At 43.9% G+C, this 25,940-nt stretch overlaps 1 protein-coding gene across 1 annotated transcript; it reads left to right on the forward strand.

Moving 5' to 3' along the window:
- Window positions 1–25,940, forward strand: LOC118081235 (zinc finger protein 208-like). The gene is made up of 8 exons (XM_060272212.1): window positions 1–975; window positions 2,422–2,606; window positions 2,733–2,859; window positions 3,884–3,964; window positions 4,691–6,135; window positions 12,020–12,148; window positions 12,283–12,409; window positions 20,157–25,940. The coding sequence occupies exons 2-8, from the start codon at window positions 2,532–2,534 to the stop codon at window positions 22,445–22,447; spliced, it is 4,275 nt and encodes a 1,424-aa protein (XP_060128195.1). The 5' UTR covers window positions 1–975; window positions 2,422–2,531; the 3' UTR covers window positions 22,448–25,940.

Consider the following 25,940-nt stretch of genomic DNA (forward strand, 5'->3'; position numbering starts at 1 on the left):
CGGGAGGATGGGGGGGGAGGAGAGAAAGGAAAGCAGGGAGGGGCTCCGCCTTTTCCCTGTGGGAATCAGAATCAGTTGGGGGGGGCTGGATGCAGACCACCCTGTTGCAAAGTGGGGTCCCCCTCTCCCAACGGGGTTTTGCATTGCAAGATCCTTTTTAAACGCAGAGAGCAAGCCAGCCTCCCATGGTGGGGGGAGGGGAGGGGGGCGAAGACACTTGAGCTTAACCAGAAAAGGGTGCCCCCCCAAAAGGATTTGCAGCCCCACTCTGTGCATGTTGACTCAGAAGTCAGTCCTTCTCCATTCAAAGGGGTGTCAGCCCCATTCCACCTAGTGATGCTCCTCTCTCTTTAACAGCCTCCATCTCCCTTCTCACTGCTGCCCCCCTCCTGCCCCCCCATGGCTCCCCCCAGGCTCTGCCTTCTCTCCTCCTGTCAGGGAGCCAGTCTGGATGGCAGGGGAGGGGCGAGCTCCTCCAGGACCCTGATGTGCCCCCCTCCGAAATCGGCTGCTGAAGCAGGGGGAGAGGAAGTGGAAGCAGCTGAAGAACAGAGTCTCCTCTGGATTGGGAGAGAGGGAGGAGATTTCGAATTGGGTGGGGGGTGAGAGATAGACAATGTCAAGGGAAATCGGCTTCCTGAGTGTCCTTAGTAAGAAACAGGCTGATGTGTGAAGGAAGCAAAAGGAAACAACAATTTGCTTCTTGGGAAGGGGGAGGCACCCCAATAGTTCGTCTTGGTGCAAAGAGGGAAGAATGAATCTGATTCCCCCCCCCTCGCAGATTTTGATGCTGTTTCTTTCCAAATAGAAGCTTTTCCAGATATCCTCTTGGGACTTTGCCAGATAGCAGGATCAAAGCACCCAGGAGTGGGAGATCTTGCCTGCCTTGCAGGATTGTTCCAGCGTAGAGGTGCTGAGAGACTTTCTCTGCCGGTTCTGCCAGCCTCACTCCTGCCTGGCCTCATCCCCATCCAGGTAGCCAGGAGGGTCTTATAATACTGTGTAGATGATGTAAAGCCCACCACCTGGGCAGTGTTCACACAATAATCCTGCAAGGTGGGCCAGGATGACAGCCTGTTCCATGTTTGGAACAGGGGTGGAGACGCTTATCCAGCCTGAGGGCCACATTCGCTCCTGAGCAGCCTTCCAGGGGCCACTTTCCATTGATGAAACGGGCCAGAGGACAGAGTTGAAGGAGCTATGGAGCTGACTCTGAGCTTTGTCCTGGAGCTGCCTGCCTGCCAGGGATTTTTTCCAGCCACACAAAAGCCCCCCAGGAGGCAGCTAGGAAGTGTTGGAAAGAGGGTGTGGTGCTGGGGAAATTAGTGGGGGCCAGAGAGAGAGAGAGAGAGGACTTGAGGGCCAATTTAGCCCCTGGATCTGCGGTTCCCCATCCTGCGGTTTGGGTGCTGGGCTTACATCACCATGCTCAGGAGGGATGCCCTGTACCCAGTTTTGACCCTCTGATCATTTCTCCTCCTGTCCATCCTCACAGTGTAGGGAAGATAAAAGAGTACACACACACACACACACACACACACACACACACACACACACATGTTCTTAAGAGGAAGGACTAGGGGCCCATAAGCCACTGAACTTCACATCTCTGTCCCCTAAACTACAATCCATGTTAGCGCATAAAGTGCTCTAAATATTTCCATCTGCTCCGCTTGGATGGAGCTTCTGCACCCTGGTGCCCTCCAGATGTTGGTTTTATTCTGACAGCAAATTCTGCCCATAATTTAGGAGTTTCCCTTATTTTCTTTATTCTAAATGTATCAAAAGGTCAGAAACTGGTTTCCTGGATAGCTGTTCAGAGGAAAGGTAAAGTGAGGTCTGCAGAGGTACTGGCCTTAATGCTTTCTGCGAAGTTTCATTAAGAGTTTGGGATTTGATCCTACACCTTTACAAACCGAAGCTGAATGTCCCCTAAAATCTCAGGCAGCTTATACAGTAGTATTATAAAGTTCCTGTAGAAAGGATTACATCCTTCCAGTTCTTTGCCTTTGTAATTAGAATTTATGAGTATTACTGTAGTTTATTAGTATTGATATTTGTAATTTGTAAAAGGTATGCTACAGTCATACCTCGACATCCGAACGCTTCGACTTCCGAAGGTTTCGACTTCCGAAGTCGACAACCCCTGGAAGTCCTTTCGCCGCATGCGGTCTGTACATGCACAGAAACACGAAATCACGCTTTGTGCTTGCGCCGTAGTGGCGCTTCGACATCCGAGAACCTTACAAAGACGGCCGCGGAACGGATCGTCTTCATAAATCGAGATACCACTGTATCTGTATAAATGTCTCCCACCCTAATTATATCCATCTTTTTGAGAACCACCCTGAGACCTGGTTTATAGGGCGGTCTATAAATTCAACCAGTAATAATAATAACTTCTGCATTATTCTCCTTAAGGAGCTGCTCCCTGCATTGAAGTGCATTGTGGCAACAGCTGAGAGAGTCCCAGAAGTGGCCCAGTTTATGCTTCTTCTTCCTCCTCCTCCGTCTTTTCCACTGTCAACGCAATGGCCTCCGAGACACCCTCTGAACAGTCTCTTCTTAAAGATGGAGTGGAAAGAGGAGCCAGGCAGCTTCCTCAGGTAGGGAAAGAGTAACGGGAGCAGGGAGGAGGGAAGAGGCACAGATGGGACAACCCAGCTTCCCTCTGTGTTGAGTGAGGATGATGGGGATCTAAGAGAAGCTCTGTTTTCTTCTTCTTCTTCCAGGCCCTCTTGACCTTTGAGGAGGTGGCTGTGTTTTTCACAGAGGAGGAGTGGGCTCTGCTGGATCCAGGCCAAAGAGCTCTGCACAAGGAAGTCATGGAGGAGAATTATGAGATGGTGGCCTCTCTAGGTAAGGGCACATTATTATTCCTCATGGCTGTTAGACGTTGGAGGTGTGAATCTGCTATTTGAGCCATTTATTCATGCCGTGTCTTCTTTTTTGGCTAACTCTTCTATGTCTTCCATGAACACAGTCTTAACGGTGTGTCCATAAGTGACTGTAGAGTCCAATTCTGGATCCACACATCTTTCCACAGTGGGGACATAGGTTTCTGGGTGGGAGTTAATCACAGTGAGGGTTTGCCAGATGTGCTTTCCTGTTAGCTAGTTTTTCCCTTTCGGCCTGAGTTTGTTTTTCCTCAAAGTCCATGATGCCTTTGGCAAAGGCTTTTCTCCAATTGGTGCTCTCTCTGGCCAATGTTTCCCAATTTTCTGTGCTTATACTTCATTTTTTTTAGATTAGCCTTGAGAACATCTTGAAACCTCTTTAGTTGTCCACCTGTATTTCACTTTCCATTCTTAAGTTGGGATAGAGTAGTTGCTTTGGAAGACAATAATCAGGCATCCGAACAACATGACCAGTCTAACGAAGTTGTTGTTGAAGATTGTACTTTATAGCAATGCTGTACTTTTGTCAGTAGGCAACTCTTCATAAGCTGATACTGTGTTATGAATTCCCCAAAAAACCTAAAAAGGGAAAATCTACAAAGAGACTCAGAGGTTAATAATGGTGGCATACGGTTTCCTTCTCCACATCATTTATTAGCTTTTAATGGGCTAGCAGATTTTTTATTGTCTTTGCTTCAAAGGTTTAATATTTTCGTATATTTCTAGAGTCATATAAAGTAATATCTCTGGTTACGAACCGTCCTTGCGAAAGCTTCGGCTTACGAGCTCCGCTAACCCGGAAGTAGGTGCTCCTGGTTGTGAACTTTGCCCCAGGATGTGACCGGAAGCTGCCCCATTAGCGAAAGCGTGCCTCAGGTTAAGAATGGTTTCAAGTGGAGAATGGACCTCCGGAACGAATTAAGTTCGTAACCAGAGGTACCACTGTATTACTAATACAGCACTTATGTTTTACTTCTTCCTCATAGCAGAGACTCTGATACGCAAGTCTGAGCTCAACTCGCTTGGAACTGAAAAATACAGGGATGTTGCCCTGGACCAATTGAGAGGTACATACTTCCACTTTGCTGTGAGACTGTAACTTTCTATGTCTCCTTTCAGTGTTTAGGAATATAAAAAGTGCCCTTTTGGATCAGAAAAAGGGCCCATTTTTTCCAGCAACCTGCTGCAGGTTTGGGTGCAGGATTAGGTGATGTGTACAGTGGGTTGGAACAGTGGACAGTGTTCTCGAAGCTACGAACATGAGTTTGACCAAACTGCGGGAGGCAGTGGAAGACAGGAGTGCCTGGCGTGCTATGGTCCATGGGGTCACGAAGAGTCGGACACGACTAAACGACTAAACAACAACAACAGTGGGTTGGAATGTATCAGCAAGATATACAGATCAGGGAGGAAGGAAAAAACTGAATACAGAGGCGTAGCAATTTCACAAGAGGGGTAAGATGGAGAAAGTGTGTCCCTTCAGATGTTGCTGAACTACAGCTCACATCATCCCTGGTCATTGGCCATCTTTGCTTGGGTTGATGGTACTTAAGAGTCCAACTATATCTGGAGGGCGATAGATGGGAGTTGAAGGTAGAACTGGTTACTAAAGTTTATTGAGGCTATTTTCAGATTTTCTTTCCTAAAAATGTGGTACATAGGAGAGGGAGGAATGCTGGAGATGTTAAAATAAGAGAAGGTGCTGATTGGTCTTGCTGTGTGTTAAGTTCCCTGAATACCTAACAATATTTTCTCTCTCTACACCCCCACCCCCCGCCGACACTTTAAACCAGGTGGTGGAGAAAGCAATCAGAATTATGAGCGGCCATCTGTAAAGTACTTCGCTGTGAGTGAACACCTTAGCACACATCTTCAAAATAACACTGGGGAGAAAACCTTTAAATGTATGGAGTGTGGAAAAAGCTTCAGTGAAAATGGAAAACTTACCGTACATCAACGAATTCACACAGGGGAGAAACCATTTAAATGTATGCATTGTGGAAAGAACTTCAGACAGTCTTCACACCTTACTGTACATCAACGAACTCACACAGGGGAAAAACCATTTAAATGTACGAAGTGTGGGAAGTGCTTCAGTGAGAGTGGAAGTTTTACTCTACATCAACGAACTCATACAGGGGAGAAACCATATAAATGTATTGAGTGTGGGAAGTGTTTCAGTGAAAGTAGAAAACTTACTGTACATCAACAAATTCACACAGGGGAGAAACCCTTTAAATGTATGGAGTGCGGAAAGAGCTTTAGTCAGAATGGAAGCCTCACTGTACACCAACAAATTCACAGAGAGGAAAAACCATTCAGATGTATGGAGTGCGGAAAGAGCTTCAGTCAGAGTGGAAGCCTTACTACACATCAACGGTGTCACACAGGAGAGAAACCATTCAGATGTATTGAGTGTGGGAAGTGCTTCAGTCAGTGTTCACACCTTACTAGACATCAGCGGACTCACACAGGGGAGAAACCATTTAAATGTATGGAGTGTGGGAAGGGCTTTAGTCACAATGGAATACTTACTGTTCATCTACGAACTCACACAGGGGAGAAACCCTTTAGTTGTACAGTGTGTGGGCAGAGCTTCAGTCACAATGGAATGCTTACTGTACATCAACGAACTCACACAGGGGAGAAACCATTTAAATGTATGGAGTGTGGAAAGACCTTCAGTCAGTGTTCACACCTAACTATACATCAACGAACTCACACAGGGGAGAAACCATTTAAATGTATGGAGTGTGGGAAGGGTTTCAGTCATAATGGAATACTTACTGTACATCAACGAACTCACACAGGGGAGAAACCATTTAAATGTATGGAGTGTGGGAAGGGTTTCAGTGAGAGTGGAGCTCTTACAAGACATCAACAAACTCACACAGAGGAGAAACCATTTGGATGTATGGAGTGTGGAAAGAGCTTTAGACACACCTCACACCTTACTCTCCATCTACGAACTCACACAGGGGAGAAACCGTTTAGATGTATAGAGTGTGGGAAAAGCTTCAGTCGGTGTTCACATCTTAATATACACGTACGAACTCACACAGGGGAGAAACCCTTTAAATGTATGGAGTGTGGGAAGGGTTTCATTGAGAGTGGAGCTCTTACTAAACATCAACGATCTCACACAGGGGAAAAACCATTTAAATGTATGGGTTGTGGGAAGTGCTTCAGTAAGAGTGTAACTCTTAGAAAACATCAGCAAACTCACAGAGAAACAACTGTTTAAATGAAAGTGTTGAATGTGTTTCATTTATAATGGAGTTCTTAACACCTATGGACTTTCACAGGGGACAACCCATTTAGATGTATGGAGTGTTCCAGGTTTTCCCCACAGAGTTCACTTTGTGCTTCACATCAACAAACTCATATGGGGGAAAATCAATTGTAATTGTATGGAGTATATTTGATGTTCTGGTGTTTGTATGGAAAGTTATACATATATGTATTGAAGCAACGAAGGTAATGTCTCATAATAGGGAGTATAATGAAAGATACCATGTACTGTTAGGGATGTGCAGAATGTGACTCTCGAGGGCTCATTGAGAGTGAACAGGTGCTGAGAGTCCATGGATATTTGCTCTTTGGCAGAGAGAATTGGGAATCGAGAGTTGGGAAAAGCGGAGCACGACAGTGGTGTTTAGCAAGCAGGCATGGCTCTGGAATCTTAGAACTGTAGAGTTGAAATGGACTCCAAGGGTCTTCTAGTCCAACTCCCTGTTATAGGAACAGCAGCATAAAACCCATTTTTATAATTTCAATAAAGGAACAATGAAAACACAAAATGACTGAAAAGTAATCATTAACCCTTCCTACATTGTTTATATTTTATAAGTTCATTGTTTTACAATACCTTCTTATTCATGGCTACATTAGATTAGATTTCTTGATTGTCATTCTGTAATTACAATGAAATTGGATGTTATCCCATAAAAACAAAAACAAGAAACAAAGCAAAAACAACAACACATTTTCAGTTACACATGCACATGCCTACACAACTCTTCAGATCAATTATATTGTTACAGTATTTAAGATGGATATACCTTTTGGGTAGAAACTGTTTTAATGACTACTGGTAAGTGGTTATAAAATCCCTGGTGGCAGCCGGAATAAAGGAAATATTGGGAGGGAAGGTGGCACAATGAAATGTGGGCATTGCCAGTGGTTTCAGGAGAGTCATTTCCCTGTGGAGAGAGAAATCTCTGTGCTCATGTGATTGGCCCATCTTTCAGAAATCTGTAGAAAGAGCAGGCAGTATAGGAGGCTGAAAGCAGAGTTCATCTGGAGCTACTCCACCCTCTGCCAGCATTGAGCGTTTGCCCATGACATGAAGCAGCCACAGCAGGTCCTGGAAGCTGCCAACAGTTGGACTTCACCCCCAAAGGCCCCCCTCTCCATCGCCTCCTGAGAATGACGGATGCCAGCAGGGGTCTCTTTGCCTGCCGAGGATTTCACCTGCGACTTTCTGCATGCAAAGCATTGAATTTGGGACCTTTTAAAATAAATCATTTATTCAAAATAAATACAGCTTTGTCCACTGCCATAGTATCACAGAATGATCAATCCTCAATCCCACATCACGGCCACGTTGCCTCCCCCAATACCCTCAATAGGAACCCAACTACCAATCTGCTTGGCTAGATATTTCCAATCATATCCCCTCCACAAATACCTCCGTGATGGTGGTGATGATGATGATGATGACAACATGAAAATCTCGTTCTTCAATAAAGGGAGACCAGATTGTGTCAAATGTATCTTTTTTGGAGATACCTTTGATTAGCCACCAATGGTATGTAAGGCGTTCTGATAGAGCAGGCATGTCAAACCTGCGGCCCTCCAGATGTTTTGGACTACAATTCCCATCTTCCCCAACCACTGGTCCTGCTAGCTAGGGATCATGGGAGTTGTAGGCCAAAACATCTGGAGGGCCGCAGGTTTGACATGCCTGTGATAGAGCAATGTTCCAGATGTTATTGATCCAAGCCCCTATTGGATCTTTTAGAGGTTTCCTTCCATCGTTGGGCAACAACTGTAGTTCAGCTGCTGTGAACAGAAAGAAAATTAATTCTTTAGACTGATGTATAGAATTTGGGATAAAATCTAATTATAATGAGGTAAGTGCTGGATTAGGACAGATAAGATTGTTTAGTGATTTTGGAGATCAGATAAAAAACTTCTCCAGAAGACATGGACCACACAGTACACTCCCACCAAACAGAAAATAGGAATCTGAGACCTTCTGTATGCAAAGCAACTACTCTACCACTGAGCAGTATCCTCCACACAACAAAGCCTAACTTTCTCCATCAGTTCCCGCTTTTTAATAAAGGAATTGTTACCAAAATTTATGGAAATTTATGAAATTTACCAAAATCATCACAATCACTCCTGCAAATGTCCCTACAAAACATTTCATCAACCAGTTTTCCCATCTATTCAAAGGGCCTCCGCTGCAGATTTCCAAATGTAACAATTCAACGATGAATGATAAATGTACTGGCTCATTGGGAAAACTTTAGTTACAGGTAGGTAGCCGTGTTGGTCTGCCGTAGTCGAAACAAAATAATAATAAAAATCCTTCCAGTAGCACCTTAGAGACCAACTAGGTTTGTGATTGGTATGAGCTTTTGTGTGCAGGCACACTTCTTCAGATATTGTAGAAAGTGTCATAAAATTGCTCCAGTATTGTATTTGTGCCATTCCAGGTTTGTTCTGTTCAGGAAAGGAATGGGCGTCTGGGACATGGGCAGAGGCAGCCATAATCCCTGGAGCCTGAGACCAGCCTCATTGCCTGGCCGATAATCACTGGCATTCTGGCTCCTGAGTGGTAGCCATATCAGAAACAAGGTAATCCCGACCACAGTTTTTTCTAGGATCTTGGTCAAGACAAAAGCGTGTGATTAACTTTGACCCGGAGAACAGGAACATGTACATCTGGCATGTTCAACAGGTTAATCACGATCTACCTGTTGATCACGGGACATCATTGGTCGATTGCTGTCAATCACAGGACCTTTAGTGATCTGCGCGACCAAAAAGAAAAACATTTGCAGCTGTGCCCCCCATAAAAAATGCTCGAAAACTTTGGTTCCCCCCCCCAAAAAGCTCAACAATTAGTTCATCAACTTTGCCTGTCAATGCCAACAGGTAGATCACAGCCAGTATTTTAACTAACACTGTGAGTAGATCACTTTTTTGTACCTAATGTACATAATCATGATGTATATATGATGTATGTATAATGTTTCACAACCTTGATGGCAGAAAGTGAGGAGGAATTAAATAATCTTTTAATGAGGGTGAAAGAGGAGAGTGCAAAATATGATCTGAAGCTCAACATCAAAAAAACTAAGATCATGGCCACTGGTCCCATCACCTCCTGGCAAATAGAAGGGGAAGAAATGGAGGCAGTGAGAGATTTTACTTTCTTGGGTTTCATGATCACTGCAGATGGTGACAGCAGTCACGAAATTAAAAGACGCCTGCTTCTTGGGAGAAAAGCAATGACAAACCTAGACAGCATCTTAAAAAGCTATGGTTTTCCCAGTAGTAATGTATGGAAGTGAGAGCTGGACCATAAAGAAGGCTGATCGCCAAAGAATTGATGCTTTTGAATTATGGTGTTGGAGGAGACTCTTGAGAGTCCCATGGACTGCAAGAACAAACCTATCCATTCTGAAGGAAATCAGCCCTGAGCGCTGACTGGAAGGACAGATCCTGAAGCTGAGGCTCCAATACTTTGGCCACCTCATGAGAAGAGAAGAATCCTTGGAAAAGACCCTGATGTTGGGAAAGATTGAGGGCACTAGGAGAAGGGGACGACAGAGGACGAGATGGTTGGACAGTGTTCTCGAAGCTACCAACATGAGTTTGACCAAACTGCGGGAGGCAGTGGAAGACAGGAGTGCCTGGCGTGCTATGGTCCATGGGGTCACAAAGAGTCGGACACAACTAAACAACTAAACAACAACAAAAAATGTTTCAGTAAGGGTGTTGAGTGTAAAAGGGGAAGCTTATAAAAAGATAGCTTCTTCCTGCTTCTGCCAAATGGTGGGTGGAAGTCCTGTTGCAACAATAAAGATCCCAGTAGGAGGCTTTTCAGAAATCAGGGTGTGGAGGTGAGGGGGGGGGGGGGTCGTCTTTCGCTGCCGCTGCAGGTAATCGAACCCATGAATTTCTCCCTAAATAAACGGGAATATAGAGCTTGCCAGCTGGGAAGGGCATTTCTGCTTGCAGGGAGGGGGAGGCGGATCTCCTGCCACTCCCCCTCTCTCTGGGTCAATGAGCTTCGCTGCCTAGAGAGGCAGGAAGTTTTTATTGGGAGGGGAGGCAATCTGGAGGGGAGGGGTCTCCATCCTCATTCCCGGAAGAGAAGCGGACTTGGAGAAGAGGAGAAAGAGGTGCCGCATATTTGGGGGTTATTTGGGGGGTGGGAGAAGGATTTGCTTTCCCTCTCCCTGAATCTACAAACAGGGCAGCTGGGAAAGGAGGCGGGAGGGTGGGGGTGGGGAGAAAAAGGAAATTAGGAGGGGTTCTGCTCTTTCCCTGTGGGAATCATGGGGGGGGGGGAGGCTGCATGCAGCCCACCTTGTTGCAAAGTGGGGTCGCCCTCTCCCAACGGGGTTTGCATTGCAAGATCCTTTTTGAAGCGCAGAGATCAAGGCCGCCTCCCATGGTGGGGGGGAGGGGAGGGGGCGAAGACACTTGAGATGAACCACAAAAGGGTCTCTCCCCAAAAAAGGGATTTGCAGCCCCACCCTGTGTATGTTGACTCAGTTGACTCAGTCCTTCTCCATTCAAAGGGGTGGCAGCCCCATTTCACCTAGTGATGCTCCTCTCTGTTTAACAGCCTCCATCTCCCTTCTCACTGCTGCCCCCCCATGGCTCCCCCCCCCCAGGCTCTGCTTCCTGCATCAGAGAGCCGGTCTCGACGGCAGGGGAGGGGTGAGCTCCTCCAGGACCCTGATCTCCCCCCCCCCCTCCAAAATCTGCCTGCCTCAGTGGGGCTCCTCGTATTGCCGGCTCCATGGGGGGAAATATGGAGGACAGGCAGCGGCTGATGTGAAAAGGAGGCAAAAGGAAACAAGGATTTGCTTCTTGGGAAGGAGGGGTCCCCCGTCCCCCACCCATGTCGGCAGAGTGGGGAACAATGGGGGAGGGTTTGCTGTCCTGTTTATGAGCCCCTGAAGTGGAGGGAAGAGGCACATATTGGATGTTCCGGATCTTGAAAAAAACACGTGATTGGTTTCCCTCCTGCTTGTTGTTGTTTAGTCGTGTCTGACTCTTTGTGACCCCATGGAGCATAGCACGCCAGGCACTCCTGTCTTCCACTGCCTCTCGCAGTTTGGTCAAACTCATGTTGGTAGCTTTGAGAACACTGTCCAACCATCTCGTCCTCTGTCGTCCCCTTCTCATAGTGCCCTCCATCTTTCACAACATCAGGGTCTTTTCCAGGGAGTCTTCTCTTCTCAAGAGGTGGCCAAAGTATTGGAGCTCAGGATCTGTCCTTCCAGTGAGCACTCAGGGCTGATTTCCTTCAGAATGGATAGGTTTGATCTTCTTGCAGTCCATGGGACTTTCAAGAGTCTCCTCCAGCACCATAATTCAAAAGCATCAATTCTTCGGCGATCAGCCTCCTTTATGATCCAGCTCTCACTTCCATACATCACTACTGGGAAAACCATAGCTTTAACTATACGGACCTTTGTCGGCAAGGTGATGTCTCTGCTTTTTAAGATGCTGTCTAGGTTTGTTATTGCTTTTCTCCCAAGAAGCAGGCATCTTTTAATTTCATGACTGCTGTCACCATCTGCAGTGATCAAGGAGCCCAGGAAAGTAAAATCTCTCACTGCCTCCATTTCTTCCCCTTCTATTTGCCAGGAGGTGATGGGACCAGTGACCATGATCTTAGTTTTTTTTATCCCTCCTGCTAATCAAGGAAAATGGGCACATGAGTGGCAGGTTTGAAAACTAATCAGGCAGGTTCAGGTCTGTGCTCATGAGGAGCCTGTTTTGATCCTCCGGTTATCTTTCCCCCTGTCCTATCTCACAGAGTTGGGAAGATAAAAGCGCATCTCCTTGCTCTGAAGTACAGCTGAGAGAGTCCCGGAAGTGGCCAGTTTTACGCTTCCTCCGAATCCCCTACAGGCAGCGCAATGGCCTCAGAGGCACCATTTGGACCGTCTCTTCTTAAAGCTGGAGTGGAAAGAGGAGCCAGGCAGTTTCCTCAGGTAGGGAAAGAGCATCAGGGAATTGGGTAGGAGAGAAGAGAGGCAGGTGGGACCACCCAGCTTCCCTCTGTGTTGAGTGGGGATGATGGGGATCTAAGAGAAGCTCTGTTTTCTTCTTCCTCTTCTTCTTCCAGGCCCTCTTGACCTTTGAGGAGGTGGCTGTGCTTTTCACGGAGGAGGAGTGGGCTCTGCTGGATCCAGGCCAAAGAGCTCTGCACAAGGAAGTCATGGAGGAGAATTATGAGATGGTGGCCTCTCTAGGTAAGGGCACATTTTTATCCCTCTTGGCTGCTAGACATCGAAAGAGTGAATCTACTGTTTGAGCCATTCATGCCATGAAGGAGCAACACAGGAATAGCCTGCTGGATTAGGCCAGTGACCCATCTAGCATCCTGTTCTCACACTGGGAAAGGCAGGTGTCTGTGGGAAACCAGCAAGCAGGATTTGAACACAAGAGCACTCTTGCCTCATGTAGTTTCCAGCAACTGGTATTTCGAAACATTGCTGCTTCTGACTGTGCTGGCATTGCAGAGCCATCAGGGCGAGTGGCCGGCAATAGACCTCTCCTCCCTGTATTTGGGCCATCATTGCTGCCTGTGGGATCGAGTTCCCTAGCTTAACTATGTGCTGTGTGAAGAAGAACAACAACAATTTATTATTTCTACCCCAGCCATCTGCCTGGGTTTCCCCAGCCACTCTGGGCAGCTTCCAACAAAATAAAAAGCATAATGAAGCATCAAACATTAAAAACATCCCTAAATATTTCCTTGACATATGATGGGAGGGCTCTGCCTGGTTCCCTGTAACCTCACTTCTTGCAGGGAGGGAACCGCCAGAAGGCCCTCGGAGGCAGACCTCAGTGTCCGGTCTGAACAATGGGGGTGGAGATGCTCCTTCAGGTATACTGGACTGAGGCCATTTAGGGCTTTAAAGGTCAGCACCAACACTTTGAATTGTGCTCGGAAACGTACTGTGAGCCAATGTAGGTAATTCAGGATCGGTGTTATATGGTCTCGGCGGCCGCTCCCAGTCACCAGTCCAGCTGTCGCATTCTGGATTAGTTGCAGTTTCTGGGTCATCTTCAAAGGTAGCCCCATGTAGAGTGCATTGCAGTAGTTCAAGCGGGAGATAACTAGAGCATGCACCACTCTGGTGAGACAGTCTGCAGGCAAAGAGGGTTTCAGCCTGTGTACCAGATGGAGCTGGTAGACCGCTGCCCTGGACACAGAGTTGACCTGCACCTCCATGGACAGCTGTGAGTCCAATATGACTCCTAGGCTCCACACCTGCTCCTTTAGAAGTACAGTTACCCCATTCAGAGTCCCCCCACACCCGCTCGCCCCCTGTCCCACCAAAAGAGTACTTCTGTCTTGTCAGGATTCAATCTGTTAGCCGCCACCCATTCTCCAACCGCCTCCAAGCACTCACACAGGACCTTCATCGCCTCCCCTGGTTCTTGAAAAAGAGGTAGAGCTGTGTATCATCCGCATACTGATGAACACCCAGCCCAAACCCCCTGATGATCTCTCCTAGCAGCTTCATATAGATATTAAAAGGCATGGGGGAGAGGAGAGAACCCTGAGGCACCCCACAAGTGAGAGCCCAGGGGTCTGAACACTCATCCCCCAACACTACTTTTTGGACACGGCCCAGGAAAAAGTAGCGGGACCACTGTATAACAGTGCCCCCAGTTTTGAGCTCCCCTAGACGGTCCTCAAGTTTGTCATGATCAATGGTATCAAAAGTCGCTGAGAGATCCAGCAGAATTTCGCCTTTGTCCCTAGCCCGCCAGAGATCATGGTTTGCATCCTCCAGGCTTGCCTAGAGTTGTTCTGCAACCACCCGTTCAATCACCTTGCCCGAGAATGGAAGATTTGAGACTGGGCGATAGTTGGCCATATTGGCCAGGTCTAAAGATGTTTTTTTAAGAAGTGGTTTAATAACCGCCTCTTTCAGCGAGTCTGGGAAGACCCCATCACTGAAGGAAGCATTCACCACCCCCGCAGAGCCCATTGCCTTCCCGGCTCGCTTTTATGAGCCAGGATGGGCAAGAATCAAGGAGACAGGTGGTCGGTTTCACTCATCCAAGCAGTCTGTCCAGACCCTCAGAGGTAACAGATTGGAATTGATCCCATGAAACTTGACTAGACTGCCCTTGCTCTCATGGTGGAGTCTACCTCCTTCCAAATATGAGCGACTTTATCTGCAAAAAACATTGCAAAATCATTGCAGGAGATCTTGGGGCCCTTAGTGGGCCCCGATGGCGTAGGTGGTTCTGTTAAATTATGAACCACCTGAAAGACCCTCCTGCTGTTTTGTGCAGGTGCAATAGAGGCGGCAAAGAAGGTCCTCTTCGCTGTTGCTATTGCCACTTGGTAGGCTCAATGTTGAGCTCTAACCTGTGACCGGTCTTATTCAGAATGTAGCCGTCTGAAGGATTGTTTCATTGCCCTCAGCTCCGGGGAGCTCCATGCAATCGGAGAGGGCGCTTCAGAACCAGTCAGTCAATAGCCCTGGTTAACTCCACATTCCAGCGGACCACCAGGGAATCAGCAGAAAGGCCATCATCATGGCATAAAATATCCCCTACCAATCTCTGGAAACCATTTGGATCTATTAAGTGGCAAGGGTGGACCATCTGAATCGGCCCCACCTCCCTGCAGAGGGGAAAGGTCACAGAGAAGTCCAGTTGCACCAGGAAGTGATCTGACCATGACACTTCTTTTGTTTCGCTTTTACTTAGTGTCAGATCACCCACATCCATAGAGGTAAACACTAGGTCTAAGGCATGTCCGTGGCTATGAGTTGGGCCAAACGTATTCAGGGACAGCCCTATGGAGGCCATGCTTTCCACGAAATCCTGAGCGGCCCCTTGTAAGGTCGTGTTGGCATGGATGTTATAATCCCCCCAGGACAACCAAAGCAGCTCGGGCAGGGAATCCTTGGTGCAGCAGGGAGGTCGGTACACCAAAAGGAATCTTGTACTGCCCTTATTGCCCAACTTCCAGAACATGCACTCAGAAAAATGGGTCTTCCCAATAGGGTGCCTGGTGCAAGCTAATGACTTCCTAAAAATCATTGCAACCCCTCCTCCCCGCCCATATGACCTGGGTTGCTGTGTGTAAGAAAAACCTGGTGGGCAAGCAGCAGCAAACAGGCCGATCTGCTTCATCCAACCAAGTCTCTGTTACACAAGCCAGGTCAAGTCCTCCATCCACGATCAAGTCATGGATGGCAGTGGTCTTATTAATCATAGAATCATAGATGTCAGAGGTGTTGTGGCTACTCCTGAGTAAACACGCTCAGTGCTGAGCCCTTTCACTGCTTCGCTCACTTCCTGGCTCTCTCCTCCTGACCTGCTGCTCACGCTTGTACTCAGCTTGACCTAATGATCGGAGGCTGCTCCCTGTAAGGGTCCCCCCTGACAATAGAGTTGGAAGAGACCACAAGGGCCATCCAGTCCAACCCCCTGCCAAGCAGGAAATCAATGACCTGGCATTGCACAGCAGCACCTTCAGGTCATATGGGTCTCCGTTGCTGATTCTAATATCCTTCTGGTCAAGACCGGACCCAGAGGCAGGAATAGTATACAAACAACGACTAAACCTGCCTCCTTCGTAATGACAAGGTCTAAGACATTACCTAGAAGAGGCAGGAGAAAATGGACTGCAGAAATTTAACACTTTCAGAAGAGAGGGAAGGTGGAGAAAGTGTGTCCCTCCAGATGTTGCTGCACTGCAACTCCTATCATCCTGGCCATTTGACTTTCCTGCTTGGGTTGATGATAGTTTGAGTTCAGCCACATCTGGAAGGCCGTAGGTGCCCCACCTCAGCATAGAAGGTTTCTCTTGGTGCTCAGTTTCACATGGGAGTTCAAGGTGGAACTGGACACTAAGAGACAATTTTCTTATATATCTACATATTTATATCATCTATCTATCTATATCTATCTAAATCTTATTTACCATTTTCATGTTTACACTTGAAACATTAACCATGCTTCCAATACAAAACACACAATTGATACTGACTCCCCTTCCATGGTTCATTTTGTTAATTTCTTTCCCAGATATCTTATTTTATCTCAGTTTTATATCTCAGTATTCTTACTGCTGAATTCATTCTTTTACTGGTATCTTTTTAATGTGTTTACAATAAGTTTTCAAAGTAATCTACAAAGCATTTTCAATCTTCATTTTTAAATTATTTATAATTTTAATTTATATACGTTACAACAATTCTTTTGCCTCGTTTTAACATTTTTGACTCCCTCCCATCTCTTTCTGCGGTTCCTTACATTAATTGTCTTCCTTTCCTGCATAATCCAATTTGTCTTAACTTATTCTTTTATTCATGTATTCTCACATATCTCTAATATATATTTTTAAAGCTGCAGGTTTTTTACAATAATCCTGCCAATGTCTTCATCTGTTTACAGTTTGTAAATATTCAATAAACCATTTCCATTCCTTTCTAAAAAGTTTGTTATCTTGATTTCTTATTCATCTGGTAAGTTTCACCATTTCTGCATACTCCCATTAGTTTCTGTACTCAATCTTCTTTCGTTGGGACCCCTTCATTCTTCCATTTTTGGACAAATAACACATTATGTATGTGTAGTCACATACATAAATAAATTTCTATACTGTTTGGGTAGTTCTAAGCCTAAAATTCCCAAGAGAAAAAACTTCTGGGTTTTTTAATGAAAGTTTTTTTAAACATCTTTTTCAATTCGTTATATATAATTTCCCAGTAAGCTTTAACCTTATTACAAGACCACCACATGTGGAAAAGGTGCCTTCTTTCTCTTTACATTTCCAACATTTATTTGACTTTAATTTATATATTTTTGCCAAGCTACTAGGTGTTAAGTGCCATCTATATAGCATTTTCATATAATTTTCTCTTAACCCATAACATGCTGTAAATTTTATATCTGTATTCCATCATCTTTCCCATGCTTCCATTTCTATATTATGACCAACATCTATTGCCCAGTGTACAGTGGTACCACAAGTTAAGAACCTTTTTTTTTTAATTTTTTTAAAAGACTTTATTGTTTAAAATAATACAGAGTAGAACATATGCATGATATGAATACAACGATAATTTTCTCCTCGTCGTATCTCATACAAAAGAAAAATAAATAAATACCGAAGAACTAAATACATAATTCAAAATAAATTCTTCTTCGCAATGTGAACCGTATATTATCTTTATGTTAGATCCTATTTCTTCCTTCTTAGAAACTTCCCGTCCTTCCAATATTACAATTTCAAATTCTTTGTTTTCTACGGGTCTTTGTTATAACTTTCTTCCTTTCTTCTCTATTTTCCCTTAATCTCATTTTTATATTACAAACGTTATTCTATATCTGCCAATATGGAATTAATTTGTTCCGGAGGTCTGTTCTTAAACTGAAACTGTTCTTAACCTGAGGTACCACTTTAGCTAATGGGGCCTCCTGCTGCCGCCGCACCACTTGCACACGCTATTTCTGTTCTCATCCTGAGGTAAAGTTCTTAACCCGAGGTACTATTTCTGGGTTAGCGGAGTTTGTAACCTGAAGCGCCTGTAACCTGAAGCGCCTGTAACCTGAAGCGCCTGTAAACTGAGGTACCACTGTATCATTGAAGATTTCATTTGTTCATTCTTTGTCTCCCATTCCAATAACATTGTGTACCTTTTAGACATCACTTTAACATTACAACTTAACATGTCTCTCTCAAATTGTGATGCTTGTTCCCCAAACCCCCACTTAATAATAATAATAATAATAATAATAATAATAATAATAATAATAATAATAATATATTATTTATACCCCGCCCATCTGGCTGGGTTTCCCTAGCCACTCTGGGTGGCTTCCAACAGAAATATTAAAATACAATAATTTATTAAACATTAAAAGCTTCCCTAGACCTTTTAAATATCTAATTCAAATGATGATATTGTAACCATGTTGTTAACATTCCTGGTAAATCCTTCAACTCTTTTAATTTAAATTCTCTACTCTCCTCTCTTAATAAATTTCTATAAGTTGCCCAATTTTCCATCATATTTTTCTTTTTCACCTCTATGGCTTCCAAAGGTGAAAGCCAAAGTGGTGTTTGTTTCCAATAATTTTTTATATCTGTCCCATATTCTATACAATTTTTCCTACTTATATGGTTTGTAAAGCTTTTATGTACTTTCACCTTTTCAATTCCACAGTTAAGCATGGCAACCAAAAAATATTATCATGACCTTCCAAATCTAAGATATGCGGATTCTTCAATAGCAACCATTCCTTCAACCAGCACAGACAAGATGCTTCATAATATCATATCCAGCAGGGAGAAACCCCCTCTATCTTTCAGTTCTATCAGTATTTTTTATTTTATTCTCTCCACACCCACACCCCCGCTTGCCAGATATACTGTATTTAGAAATATATTTTTTTGCCATTTTTGAAGCAATCAGTCTTGCAGATCATTGACATTTCCAATCTTCTTCAAATACTTTTTATCTTGCTCTCTTATTCTATTTGTCAATCTTTCCATTTCTATATATTCTATTAATTCATCTGCCATTCCTCCTTTGTTGACATCCTCCTTCCACTTCTGATCATACGCCATACGTGTTGCTGTAGTTGGACACATAAAAAGAGATCTATGATCCCTAGATATGTTGTTGTTGTTTAGTCGTTTAGTCGTGTCTGACTCTTCGTGACCCCATGGACCATAGCATGCCAGGCACTCCTGTCTTGCACTGCCTCCCGAAGTTTGGTCAACTCATGTTCGTAGCTTCGAGAACACTGTCCAACCATCTCGTCCTCTGTCGTCCCCTTCTAGTGCCCTCAATCTTTCCCAACATCAGGGTCTTTTCCAAGGATTCCAAGGATTCTTCTCTTCTCATGAGGTGGCCAAAGTATTGGAGCCTCAGCTTCACGATCTGTCCTTCCAGTGAGCGCTCAGGGCAGATTTCCTTAAGAATGGATAGGTTTGATCTTCTTGCAGTCCATGGGACTCTCAAGAGTCTCCTCCAGCACCATAATTCAAAAGCATCAATTCTTCGGCGATCAGCCTTCTTTATGGTCCAGCTCTCACTTCGGCGATCAGCCTTCTTTATGGTCCAGCTCTCCCTAGATATACTTGCATCTATTATACCTAAAAGAAAAGCATCTATATACAAGCATCTATTATACCTAAAAGAAAAGCATCTATATACAAGCATCTATTATACCTAAAAGAAAAGCATCTATTATACCTTTTAACAAAGGTCCTCTTAAACATTTTTTTCAGCTCATTAAATATCATTTCCCAGAAGTTCTTAACTGTTTTGCATGTCAACCACATATGATAAAAAGTAACTACTTTCCCCTTACATTTCCAGCAGATATCTGATTCAGTCTTGTACATTTTAGCTAATTTACTTGGTGTCAGATACCACCTATATATCATTTTCATAAAATTCTCCTTCAGTGTGCAACATGCTGTAAATTTAAAATCTTTTTCCACATGTCACCCAAGCACTCATCTCCATATTGCCCACCCATTGTTACCATATAATCTTCTCATCCAAATAATCAAACAACTTCTCCTTAAAAAGCTGTGTTTCCCCCCCTCATTTGATGCAATGACTCTCACCAAGAACATTTTTTCTCCTTCAGCAATTGCCTGTACCCTGATAATTCTGCCTTGGTCATCTTTAAATAATTGTTATGGGTTCAAACCATGTTCTATATGCATTACAACACTTCTCTTTTTAGTTTTTCTGAGGTTATAAACTCTTCAACAAATATTTTGTTTACTAATACTCTGCTGTGTCGACTTGCAACATATGTTTCCTGCGCTAAGAGACTATTTTCTGGGATTATTTCCTTTCCTAAAAATGTGGTACATAGGAGAGGGGAGATTGTTGGAGGTGTTGAAACAGAGAAGGTGCCGATTGGTCTTGCTGTGTTAAGTTCTCTTGTTCTGTTCCTTGAAATCCTAACAATATTTTCTTATCCCCCTCTTTAAACCAGGTGATGGAAAAGGCAATCAGAATATTGAAGGGCCATCTGTAAATTACTTCAGTGTGAGTGAACACCTTAGCACAGATCTACAAACTAACACAGAGGAGAAACCCTTTAAATGTATGGAGTGTGGAAAGAGTTTCAGTGAAAGAGGAAAACTTACCGTACATCAACGAATTCACACTGGGGAGAAACCATTTAGATGTATGGAATGTGGGAAGTGCTTCAGTCAGTGTTCACACCTTACTATACACCAACGAATTCACACCGGGGAGAAACCATTTAAATGTATGGAGTGTGGAAAGAGCTTCAGTGAGAGTGGAAAACTTACTGTACATCAGCGAACTCACACAGGGGAGAAACCTTTTAAATGTATGGAGTGTGGGAAGAGCTTCAGTGTAAGTGGAAAGCTTACTATACATCAACGAACTCACACAGGAGAGAAACCCTTTAAATGTATGGAGTGTGGAAAGAGATTCAGTCAGTGTTCACAGCTTACTATACATCAGCGAACTCATACAGGGGAGAAACCATTTAGATGCATGGAGTGCGGAAAAAACTTCAGTGTAAGTGGAAAACTTACTGAACATCAACAAACTCACATAGGAGATAAACAATTTAGATGCATGGAGTGCGGAAAGTGCTTCAGTTGTAGTGGGAGCCTTACTGTACATCAACAAAGTCACAAAGGGGATAAACCTTTTAAATGTATGGTGTGTGGAAGGTTCCTCAGTAGTAGGGGAGCACTTAAAAAACATCACTTAACTCACACAACAGATAAACCATTTAAATGTATGGAGTGTGGAAAGAGCTTCATTGAAAGTTCACAGTTTGCCATACATCTACGAACTCACACAGGGGAGAAACCCTTTAAATGTTTGGAGTGTGGAAAGAGCTTCAGTACAAGTTCACAGCTTACTATACATCAGCGAACTCACACAGGGGAGAAACCTTTTAAATGTATGGAATGTGGAAAGAGCTTCATTGAAAGTGGAAAACTTACTGTACACCAACGAATTCACACAGGGGAGAAACCATTTACATGTGTGGTATGTGGAAAGAGTCTCAGTAGTAGGGGAGCACTTACAAAACATCAACTAATTCATGCAGGGGAGAAACCATTTAAATGTAAGGAGTGTGGAAAGTGTTTCAGTGAAAGTTCACAACTGCTCATACATCTTCGAATTCACTCAGGAGATAAACCCTTTAAATGTATGGAGTGTGGAAAGAGCTTCAGTCGGAAGGGAGTCCTTATTGTACATCAACGAACTCATATGGGGAAGAAACCATATAAATGTTTGGAGTGTGAGAAGAGCTTCAGTTGTTGTGAAAATCTTAATTTACATCAACGAACTCACACAGGGGAGAAACCCTTTAAATGCTTGCATTGTGGAAAGAGCTTCAGTAATAGTGGAAACCTTACAAGACATCAACGAACTCACACAGGAGAGAAACCCTTTAAATGTATGGAGTGTGGAAAGTGCTTCAGCAGTAGTGGAGCACTTACAAAACATCAAGTAACTCACACAGGAGATAAACCATTTAAATGTATCGAGTGTGGAAAGAGCTTCAGTGAAAGGGGGAAGCTTACTGTACATCTACGAATTCACACAGGGGAGAGACCCTTTAAATGTATGGAATGTGGAAAGAGTTTCAGTGAAAGTGGAAAACTTACTGTACATCAACGATCTCACACAGGGGAGAAACCATTCAGATGTCTGGTCTGTGGAAAGTGCTTCAGTCGGAATGGAATCCTTACTGTACACCAACAAACTCATATACGGGAGAAATCATTTAAATGTATGGAGTGTGAAAAGAGCTTCACTAAAGGATCACAACTGATCATACATCTACGAACTCACACAGGGGAGAAACCTTTTAAATGTTTGGAGTGTGAAAAGAGTTTCACTTGTAGAGGAAGCCTTACTGTACACCAGCGAACACACAGAGGGGAGAAACCATATAAATGTTTGGAGTGTGGAAAGAGTTTCAGTCGAAGTGGGCATTTTAGAATACATCAGCGAACTCACACAGGGGAGAAACCATTTAAATGTATGGAATGTGGGAAGTGCTTCATTGAGAGTGGAGCTCTTACAAGACATCAACGAACTCACACAGGGGATAAACCATTTAAATGTATGGAATGTGGAAAGAGCTTCAGAGAAAGGGGCAAACTTACTGCACATCAACAAATTCATGCTGGGGAGAAACTATTTAAATGCATGGAGTGTGAGATGTGCTTCAATGAGAGTGGAGCACTTACAACACATCAAGAAGCTCACAGAGAAGAAACCTTGTAAATTGAAGGAGTGTGGCCAGTGCCTCAGTTAAGGTCATCTACATACTCTCACGGGAAAACCCATTTAGATGTTTGGAGTGTTTCTAGTGTTTACTTTGTTCTTCACATCAACAAACTCATATCAATTGTAAATGCATGGAGTGTTGTTGATGTTCTGGTTTTTGTATGGAAAGTTGTACACACATGTGATAAAGTAATGAAGGTAAATATAATAGTAAATAGTAAATATAATGAAAGATATGATGTACTCTTAGGGATGTGCAAAGTGTGAATCTGGAGTGCTGTTGGTGAGTGATGACTGGGCAATAATAGGCCCTTTAGCAGCAAACAAGTTTAGTCTTCTCATTTTGTACTGGAAAATCCTCTTCAAGAACAGGGTGCACTTTCTAATTAGTGCACCCTGTCCCGGATTGACAACATTCACTGTCTAGGACCTGTTACAGAAAGTGATTTTGTATTAACTTTGAAACAAGGGAAAGCCAATCCTGTTCCAATAGCAGCAATCACCACACAGTCATTCCTCCCTCTTTTGTATGTGTGAAAAACCTCTTCATACACAAAACTCAGACAAATTTTGGCTGTTCTGTCCTGGTTGCGCTGCAGTCCATAAGCCTGAACTTGTATTGTCTTCAAGGCTGACAGCGTACGAATCAATATGGCTGACTTGAGCCAACAACCCTTTACCCTCACACATCCAAACAAAACTCGCTGCAGCCCACTTAAGGCAACCAACCATGGCCTGGGCCACCCAACCTCTCTCACCGCCAATGAAAACTTAAAAATGAATAGAAAGAGAACCTACCCACGTGATGCTGACACAGAAACCTTGCACATATGCTGTATAAAAGAACCAACATTTACTACCCCCTCTCTCCGCCTCTTTCTCCCCCCCCCCAACTTTATGTCTCACGTCGAGTATAATATAATATACGGTATAAAATCTTTATTGCGGTCCAAAGCCCCGTAACATAGATTCAGAATAAAATACAGATTTATACAGACACCCCCACCCCCCCGGGAGAGGAAGACTGAGACAATATTTGTTCAGTCTTGAGTATGATGGTCTTTGATACGTATTACTACCAAAACAAACTTTGCCACAGCCACTGTGATATCATTAGACTTGTAATCCAGAAGATATTTGGTATAGTAGGCTTCAGATTTAGCCAACCGATTTGCCAGTAGGGGTTTAATCAATATATCTCTAGCTTGCTCATACTGTCCGCAATGCCATAGGATATGCCTCATACAATCAACGTCCTGAGAGCATATACAGAGCCTCTCAGTCTGCCATTTAGCACTTCTGATGGAAATGCATTTAATCTGGCTTTGGTAAAAAGATGCCGATAAATTGGTACAGGCAAATTTCTAAGATATGCAGGTTTCTGAAAATTGTACCCGTAATGAATTCCTACTGCTATCGAGCCACAGATAACATGAGATTGAGATCGGAGATCACTATGTGATTATGTCCCAGAGCCTTTGCCTCAGAGATTCAAGGGCGGTATCAAATCCCAGATGGTAAAAGAGAGAAGGTGGCATTCCAGTCAAAGTGGCTTTTCTGAGCATAGTTTTCATCCATGGGCTGATAAACTCCTCGTTGTTTAGAGTAACCCCTATTCCCCAGGCCAAAGACAGATCTTAATCCAGTATCTCAGGGCAGCCCACCATACTTCTGTTGAGAGAGGGCATTCACCTGTTTCTAAAAATAGAATTGCATTTGGAACACAATTTGGAACCTGTAAAAGGGACCAGTGAAACTTTGCCTGGAACCCATCAAACATGGGGAATGAACCATTGAACCAGACGCTTGGGCGTAGAGGAGTTGAGAGACATTAAATACCCTAATGGCTGATGGAACATAATGGCCTCCCCTTGTATAAAAGAATTAAAGTATAGCTAGTTTACTTACCTCCACCTTTTGATAGGTGGTCTGCCAATGGTGTTTCCAGAACTTAGAATGATGGAATAGAATCCTTAGGTACTGGAGGTATTTGGTCTGCTCTAGTTTGTGACCATGTGATCATGGCCACTGGTCCCATCACCACCTGGCAAATAGAAGGGGAAGAAATGGAGGCAGTGAGAGATTTTACTTTCTTGGGTTCCTTGATTTCTGCAGATGGTGACAACAGTCACAAAATTAAAAGACGCCTGCTTCTTGGGAGAAAAGCAATGACAAACCTAGACAGCATCTTAAAAAGCAGAGACATCACCTTGCCAACAAAGGTCCATATAGTTAAAGCTATGGTTTTCCCAGGAGTGATGTATGGAAGTTAGAGCTGGACCATAAAGAAGGCTGATCACCAAAGAATTGATGCTTTTGAATTATGGTGCTGGAGGAGACTCTTGAGAGTCCTATGGACTGCAAGAAGATCAAACCTATCCATTCTGAAGGAAATCAGCCCTGAGCGCTGACTGGAAGGACAGATCCTGAAGCTGAGGCTCTAAAACTTTGGCACCTCATGAGAAGACTCCCTGGAAAATACCCTGATGTTGAGAAAGATTGAGGGCACAAGGAGAAGGGGACAACAGAGGACAAGATGGTTGGACAGTGTTCTTGAAGCTACCAAAATGAGTGTGACCAAACTGCGGGAGGCAGTGGAAGACAGGAGTCCTGGCATGCTATGGTCCATGGGGTCACGAAGAGTCGGACATGACTAAAAGACTAAACAACAACAAAGGTTTGTGACCATCCAGCACCCATTTACTCAGGAGAATCTTTTCTCAAACACCAGGACTTCTGGTTTTTCAAAATTAATGCATAACCCATTACCAGAGCAGTAGTCTGAGAATTTCCTTAGTTGGTAGTTCAGGCCAGGTCTGGATCGGGAGAGGATGGCTGCGTCATCTGCATGCAGCAAGAGAGGGGTATTTGTTCCTATTTTTGGAAGGTGGCCATCAGGATCCATCGAGTATAACTGATCTGTAGAAAGGACTTTATGAAATGAAAATAGAGGTGGTGTATGTACTTTTGTAACCCAATAAAATCTTTAATAAAATAAAAATTAAAAAACAACGCCAGTATTTGAGATAGGCTAGATCAGTTCCTGCCTCTTATTGAGGGGAGACCCAACTCGGATGAGCCGCCAGAATCCCAGGACGCCCCAAAATCTGCCTTCTAGTTTGGATTCCACACTAATTCCCCAGACCTCAGCCCTGTAAAGCATTTGGGCAATGATCTTTGACACATAAATTTTAATGTCTGGATTGATTGACGGCTCCCACCCTTCAAATGGAAAATACCAGTATAGTTGCCCAGTTGAGTGGGCAGGTAATAACTTGATTGAATTCAGATGTATTGAAGTATTGTTGGAGGTAAAGACTCAAAAGGTTTATCTACAAAACCTCATTGAATTAGGTTCCAAAATTTGAATTAATTCCCTTCAATAAGAGCCCAAACCCAAAGATTTCCAACTATTTTCATAATGTTCCATTTTTTAAAATCTTTTTCATAATGTTCCATTTTTAAAATCCTTTTCATAATGTACCACTTT

This window comes from Zootoca vivipara, chromosome 2, assembly GCF_963506605.1.
Source record: "Zootoca vivipara chromosome 2, rZooViv1.1, whole genome shotgun sequence".
In the NCBI taxonomy this organism is placed as follows: domain Eukaryota; kingdom Metazoa; phylum Chordata; class Lepidosauria; order Squamata; family Lacertidae; genus Zootoca; species Zootoca vivipara.